Consider the following 7,971-nt stretch of genomic DNA (forward strand, 5'->3'; position numbering starts at 1 on the left):
TGCATGCATTCTGAGAGTTACAGAGGCATTGTAAATCAGAGCATGAGAGCAGACTGGTGGAATGTTTCTCTGTTACCGGTTAGTGGTCTGGTGGCTGTGCTCTCATACAGAGGGATTCCTTCGCCAACCTTGTTGTATGCTTTCAGTGTGATCACGTAGTGTGAGTTTGGCTCTGGAAAAGAGAAGAAATGACTGAGTATCTGGAGTAACATGCTCTCTCCTCCCTGCAATCCTGGGTCCTGCCATGTTCACCAGTACTTCACCCCATCACTTGCTGATCTCAGTGGCTACTGGTGTGTCAGTTCATGAAGGTGCAGACTGCAGTTCCAGGAATCCTGCTCTTAATCACTGCCCTTCCAGGCAAGGACAGGGAGCAGAAGTGTGCAATTTGGTGAGGCTGGCAACATTCAACACCTAGTCCAAGCCAGAGGATTGGTCACTTCCACTGCTAATCTATTGAGTAAAGTAACAATAGACATTTCACAGGCTGCTTCTCTTTAAAGCAGAAAATTAAAGGTGGATATTTGCAATAATGTCTTTTAAAGTCCCAGCAGCTGCCAATGGCTAGAATCTTTGTGCTTGGGTGGTTTGGTGGAGATATATATCTTGCAAATGGGGTGTAAGGCATTCCTTCCCTCTACTTGCCTGTAGGTCATCCTTAGGCAAGGTGTAGCCACCCCTCCACCCCAGCAACAATCAGGGCCATGGGAGCAGCTGGTGCATATCACAAGTCCTGGTTATGTGACTACTGACACCAGGCAAACACACTCTGAAGAGTAGTGATAATAGCTGGAATCACCTGCCTTGTAAAGACACTGCCCAGAAGAAGGCAATGCCAAACTACTTATGCAGAAAAATTTGCCAAGAGCTATCAAGGCCACGAAAAGACCACAATCGCCCAGGTTGTACGTAACGGCACACAATGAACGAATGAACCCTATTTGTATCGATCATCACCAAACACCATGACCACACTCAACATCTATGGACTAAACTCCCTCTGGTACAGACCCAACCAGTCGAAACTTCTCTACAGGGGTCAGGTATATCTGCTAAAGATTAAATAATTAAGAGAAGCAGGGGAGGAGATTCATCTCTCCCACCCTTCCCATCACTGGTGATTCTACAGCATAGTCCACTGCACCATGTCACTATACAGTCATTTAAAGCTTCTCAGCAAATAACGAAATCTTCTATGTTGCCCCAGCAAGAGCTCCTCACAATTATGCATAGATTCAAAACAGAATTCCATCATGAAGTTCCACTTAAATATGTTAACTATAAAAACAGTCATGTGGTTTAACATAAGCTTCAGGCAGATTAAATAATTAACACAAGAGATACTGAGATGCTGGAAATCTAGAGGAAAAAACATAAAACTCTGGAGGATTAGCAAGTCAGCAGCATCTATGGAGAGGAATGAAAAGGTGACATTTCAGGCTGAGAACCTGAAAGTTTTTGTCGAAGTGTCTTGGCCTGAAACATCAACTGTCCATTCATCTCCACAGATAGTTCCTAACCTGCTGAGATTAAATAGTTGTTATCAAGTTCTGCTGTTACAATATTTGAGAGAAGAGTTAATTGGCTAAGCAGACAAAGATATATGTTACCCTGGATCCACCATTGCCAGTGTTCATCACTCACCCAGATTCTCGATGGTGTAGTAACGTTGCTTATAGTCGACACGGATGGTCTCTGCATGCGGGCTGCCAATTCCATAGCCGATAGTATAACCCCTCACAACAATGTTCTGATTTTCAGGTGGTGTCCAACTCACAACAATGTGGTTAATAAGAGGCCGCACATGGAGAGAGCTAGGCTTGTCTGGAACCCGCGATTCTGTAAAATACCAAAGCAATAAATACAAACAATCTAACCTAACAATCAACCAGTAAATACAACCTGCCTCTAAATAATCAGTCGGTATATACAACCAGTCAAACCCGACAATCAGCCTGTCTATAGAACAGATATAACCCTAATAATTAGCTGATAAATACAACAGGTCTAACCCAACAATCAGCCAGTAAATACAACAGGTCTAACCCAACAATCAGCCAGTAAATACAACTGGTCTCTAACCGAACAATCAGCCTGTCAATAAAACTGGTCTTACCCAACAATCAACCAGTAAATACAACTGGTCTCTAACCCTACAGTCAGCTGGTAAATAACCGGACCAACTCAACAATTAGCCAGCAGAGAAGTGAACATTATCACAAGTCTCCAGTGACAGCCCACATGCCCAAACTGAATCACCCCATCAGGATTCCAGCCACAAGACCCCTGTGAAGAGTGCCCCCATGCAAACTGAATCACCCCTTCAGGACTCTAGCCACAGCCGCATCCTGAGGTCGAGAGGGACAAAATTCCCACTCCATCATCAGATGTAGAACAATGTTCAATGTTCATATTGATTTCTGTGGGTGGACCACTCTCAGATAGAAATGAACACAGACTGACAGACCTGTCCTTTCCCAGCAATGCTCTCTACCTTGGCCAGGGTATCAAACCCGCAGAAGGAGACACAGCCCCCAGGAGTTCCAGTGTTGGATGGATGAATGAAGGCAGCCACCCAGGACACATAACTACGATAATGATGATGATGTTTGTGGCCACAGACCCATGTCAGGAGTATAGTCACCCTCAAGCAGAGGGTTTCTGCACGTTAAGGCCTCCTCTGCACCTCCACTTCTGAGCAAGGTCATCCTCCTCCACTTCTTCCCTAAGATGACCACCACTGAGGGGGATCCCATATTCCAATTTCACACCCTTCCTGATACTTTAATGCCTGTCAATGTCCACCTTGAATATATTGGTTGACTTTACCTCAGCAGCCTGGGACAGAGTGGTCAAATCAACGACGACCTTCTGAGGAGAAACTTGTCCTAACTTCCAAATGAAGTCAGCTATTCCCTATTCTAAATGATGACATTTGCAGCAGATCATTCTCTCAGCATCCACTCTGAGAAACCCTCTCAGGACTTTATATGCTTCAATATAATCAATTCTTTGAAACTCCAGAAAGATTAAGTCAAACCTCCTCACCCTCTCTTCATATGTCAACCCTTTATTTGAAGAATCCACTACTGAACATTCTCCTACCTCTCCAATGCAGGTCGAACCCAACCGGTGAAATCCAACCAATCAAATCTAACAATCAGCCTATCAATTCAAACAGTGCAACCCAACAATTAGTCAGTGAATACAGCCAGACTAACCAAACAATCAGCTGGTATGAACAGATTAACCCAACGATCAACTGGTATGAACAACCAGATTAACCCAATGATCAACTAGTATATACAACCGCTCTAACCCAACAATCAGCTGGTATATACAACTGGTCTATGCCAACAATTAGCCTGTAAATACAACTAGTCTAACCCAACAAGTATCCAGTATATACAACCAGTCTTTTTTTAAATAATTTTTTTATTAATATACAACCAGTCTAACCTAACAATCACACAGTAAATACAACAGTCAAACTCTGCAGAAGGAGACTCAGCCCCACAGAATTCCAGGTTTGGGTTTAGATATGAAAGCAGCTCTGGTAAGGTTAAGTCAAACCTCCTTAACCTTTCTTCATATGTCAACCCTTCATCCCAGGAATCCACTGCTGAACCTTCTCCAATGCTGGCACATCATTCCTTAAATATAGAGACTAGAACTGCTTACAGTTTCCATCTGACTCTTCACAGGTCTGGAAAGTTGTGTCAAAACTTCCCTCCTTCCAAACACAAGTGCCTGGGGGTGAAGGACAAGTTTCCATTTGTCTTCCTAAGTACAGAAACTATAGAACTAGTAACAAAGAGCAATGCAAGGTTAGCAAAAAGGAAGCAGAGAGGAAGGCCTCCGAGAGGATGATCACTGCACACAGATCAGACTCCGGTAGGTACTCTCTATCCATCCAACAACCAACTCAAGCAGTCCTGCCCATAGTGTATGTGTGATACAGCAGTGTAAAGGAAAATTTCCTCCATTCAAAACCTGTGCCATTGCTGCCTAGGGACTAGTTGAAATGACAAATAGAGGGAGGGGACTTTGTGTCCAGCTCTTGCTGTCCTGGCCCCACAAGTACACAAACAAAGGAAAGAGAAGCACAAAAAGGCGATCTGCCCCTTGACACTGGTTTCAGTAGAGTCATGACTGATCTTTCACCATATCACCACTTTCTTCCATTAATCCCTTCATTCCTTTAACAGCCCAAAATCAATCTGCCTCTGTCCTGAACATACTCTGACAGCCCTAGGAAAAGATTCCAAAGAGTCACTGCCTCCTGGATAAAGATATTTCTCATTTGTGTCCTGAATGACCGACCACTTCTCCTGAGACTGTGTGCCCTGGTCCTACACATCCCGGCTGAGAAATATAAACTCTGCATCTACACTGTCCAACCCGCCATAAGAGATTATGATGCTTCAGTAGGATTATCTTTCATTTCTTTTAAACTCAGGACAATATAGCCCTACTCTGTCATTTTTTTCTCATTAGGCAAACCACTGAACTTCTGAACTTCAGCTGCACTCCTTCCATTGCAAGTACATAATGTTCTGGCTGCTGTCTCAACTGTGCTCTATAGCAGGACGAAGATTTCACTCTTACAATCAGCAATAAGGGCCAGCATACTGGTTACCTTCTTACTAGCTTGCCGACCCTACATATTAACATTCAACGATTCGAGTAAAAACACACCCAGCTCTATTTAACACAATCGATCCATCACCATTTAAAAATACTCAACCTTTCTAGTTTTTTTATACACAGTGCATAACCTCACAATTTCCACATTATATTCCATTTGTCAATCACTTGTCTATTCAATTAGCCTGTATAATTACAACTTAAAAATTAACAAATTACAACCTCCGAATCTTCCAACTGATATGACAAAGAGGTACAGTCGACGTTTCGGGCCGAGACCCTTCGTCAGGACTCATATACCGTCTAGGTAGTCTCCAGCCTCTTGGTATGAACATAAAATTCTCCAACTTCTAGTAATTCCCTCCCCCTCCCTTCCCCTATCCCTATTTCACTCTGCCACCTCCCCCAGCTGCCTATCACCTCCCTCATGGTTCCGCCTCCTTCTACTACCCATTGTGTTTTCCCCTATTCCTTCTTCAACTTTCCTGCCTATCACCTCCCTGCTTCCCCTCCCCCACCCCTTTATCTTTCCCCTTACTGGTTTTTCACCTGGAACCTTCCAGCCTTCTCCTTCCCACCCTCCCCCACCTCCTTTATAGGGTCTCTGCCCCCTCCCTCTACAGTTCCGGCCTGAAACGTCGACCGATCTTTTCCACGGATGCCGCCCAACCTGCTGAGTTCCTCCAGCGTGTTGTAAATGTTTCTCTCGGACCTTTCCCATCTTCTACTTCTGAAATATCCTGAATCCTCAGGCGGTATTATATGTTTTTCTGTTGATGTAAAATTATCAACTTCCATTGAATGGCTGAAATATATTTTTTGTTGCTATGCTGGAAGGGACAAAGAAGAAGCGTCACTCTGTGTCTAACCTACATCGTAGGGAGCTTCATTCCGTGTCGAACCTACATCGTAGGGAGCTTCACTCCGTGTCTAACGTACATCGTAGGGAGCTTCACTCCGTCTCTAACCTACATCGTAGGGAGCTTCACTCCGTGTCTAACCTACATCGTAGGGAGCTTCACTCCGTGTCTAACCTGCATCGTAGGGAGCTTCACTCCGTCTCTAACCTGCATCGTAGGGAGCTTCACTCCGTCTCTAACCTGCATCGTAGGGAGCTTCACTCCGTCTCTAACCTGCATCGTAGGGAGCTTCACTCCGTCTCTAACCTGCATCGTAGGGAGCTTCACTCCGTCTCTAACCTGCACCGTAGGGAGCTTCACTCTGTGTCTAACCTACACCGTAGGGAGCTTCACTCCGTCTCTAACCTACACCGTAGGGAGCTTCACTCCGTGTCTAACCTACACCGTAGGGAGCTTCACTCCGTGTCTAACCTACACCGTAGGGAGCTTCACTCCGTCTCTAACCTACATCGTAGGGAGCTTCACTCCGTCTCTAACCTACATCGTAGGGAGCTTCACTCCGTCTCTAACCTACACCGCAGGGAGCTTCACTCCGTCTCTAACCTACACCGTAGGGAGCTTCACTCCGTCTCTAACCTACACCGTAGGGAGCTTCACTCCGTCTCTAACCTACATCGTAGGGAGCTTCACTCCGTCTCTAACCTACACCGTAGGGAGCTTCACTCCGTGTCTAACCTACATCGTAGGGAGCTTCACTCCGTCTCTAACCTACACCGTAGGGAGCTTCACTCCGTGTCTAACCTACATCGTAGGGAGCTTCACTCCGTCTCTAACCTACACCGTAGGGAGCTTCACTCCGTGTCTAACCTACATCGTAGGGAGCTTCACTCCGTATCTAACCTACATCGTAGGGAGCTTCACTCCGTGTCTAACCTACACCGTACGGAGCTTCACTCCGTGTCTAACCTACACCGTAGGGAGCTTCACTCCGTGTCTAACCTACACCGTAGGGAGCTTCACTCCGTCTCTAACCTACACCGTAGGGAGCTTCACTCCGTGTCTAACCTACATCGTAGGGAGCTTCACTCCGTGTCTAACCTACACCGTAGGGAGCTTCACTCCGTGTCTAACCTACATCGTAGGGAGCTTCACTCCGTGTCTAACCTACACCGTAGGGAGCTTCACTCTGTGTCTAACCTACATCGTAGGGAGCTTCACCCTGTACCTAACCCATGTTATAGTGTAGGGAGATTCACTCTGCACCTAACCCATGTTATAGAGTTCACTCCGTGTCTAACCTACATCGTAGGGAGCTTCACCCTGCACCTAACCCATGTTATAGAGTTCACTCCGTGTCTAACCTACATCGTAGGGAGCTTCACCCTTCACCTAACCCATGTTATAGAGTTCACTCCGTGTCTAACCTACGTCGTAGGGAGCTTCACCCTGCACCTAACCCATGTTATAGAGTTCACTCCGTGTCTAAACCTACACCGTAGGGAGCTTCACCCTGCACCTAACCCATGTTATAGAGTTCACTCCGTGTCTAAACCTACACCGTAGGGAGCTTCACCCTGCACCTAACCCATGTTATAGAGTTCACTCCGTGTCTAAACCTACACCGTAGGGAGCTTCACTCTGTGTCTAACCTACATCGTAGGGAGCTCCACTCCGTGTCTAACCTACACCGTAGAGAGCTTCACTCTGTGTCTAACCTACATCGTAGGGAGCTCCACTCCGTCTCTAACCTACACTGTAGGGAGCTTCACTCCGTGTCTAACCTACACCGTACGGAGCTTCACTCCGTGTCTAACCTACACTGTAGGGAGCTTCACTCCGTGTCTAACCTACACCGTACGGAGCTTCACTCCGTGTCTAACCTACACCGTAGGGAGCTTCACTCCGTGTCTAACCTACATCGTAGGGAGCTTCACTCCGTGTCTAACCTACATCGTAGGGAGCTTCACTCCGTGTCTAACCTACATCGTAGGGAGCTTCACTCCGTGTCTAACCTACATCGCAGGGAGCTTCACTCCGTGTCTAACCTACACCGTAGGGAGCTTCACTCCGTGTCTAACCTACATCGTAGGGAGCTTCACTCCGTGTCTAACCTACATCGTAGGGAGCTTCACTCCGTCTCTAACCTACACCGTAGGGAGCTTCACTCCGTGTCTAACCTACATCGTAGGGAGCTTCACTCCGTCTCTAACCTACACCGTAGGGAGCTTCACTCCGTGTCTAACCTACATCGTAGGGAGCTTCACTCTGTCTCTAACCTACATCGTAGGGAGCTTCACTCCGTCTCTAACCTACACCGTAGGGAGCTTCACTCCGTGTCTAACCTACACCGTAGGGAGCTTCACTCCGTGTCTAACCTACACCGTAGGGAGCTTCACTCCGTGTCTAACCTACACCGTAGGGAGCTTCACTCTGTGTCTAACCTACATCGTAGGGAGCTTCACTC

At 46.4% G+C, this 7,971-nt stretch overlaps 1 protein-coding gene across 7 annotated transcripts in view; it reads right to left on the reverse strand.

The window, feature by feature from the left end:
- The window catches only part of LOC134358620 (neogenin-like), a 316,976-nt gene that overhangs the window by 73,528 nt on the left and 235,477 nt on the right, over positions 1–7,971 (reverse strand). For all 7 annotated transcript variants that reach the window (XM_063071071.1, XM_063071070.1, XM_063071068.1 and 4 more), the window contains exons 15-16: positions 1,645–1,839; positions 77–172 (exon numbers count right to left, since the gene is read on the reverse strand). In XM_063071071.1, the coding sequence (XP_062927141.1) occupies positions 77–172; positions 1,645–1,839 (291 nt within the window). The remainder of the gene's footprint in view (positions 1–76; positions 173–1,644; positions 1,840–7,971) is intronic.

Source organism: Mobula hypostoma, chromosome 18 (genome assembly GCF_963921235.1).
Source record: "Mobula hypostoma chromosome 18, sMobHyp1.1, whole genome shotgun sequence".
NCBI classification, from domain to species: Eukaryota; Metazoa; Chordata; class Chondrichthyes; order Myliobatiformes; family Myliobatidae; genus Mobula; species Mobula hypostoma.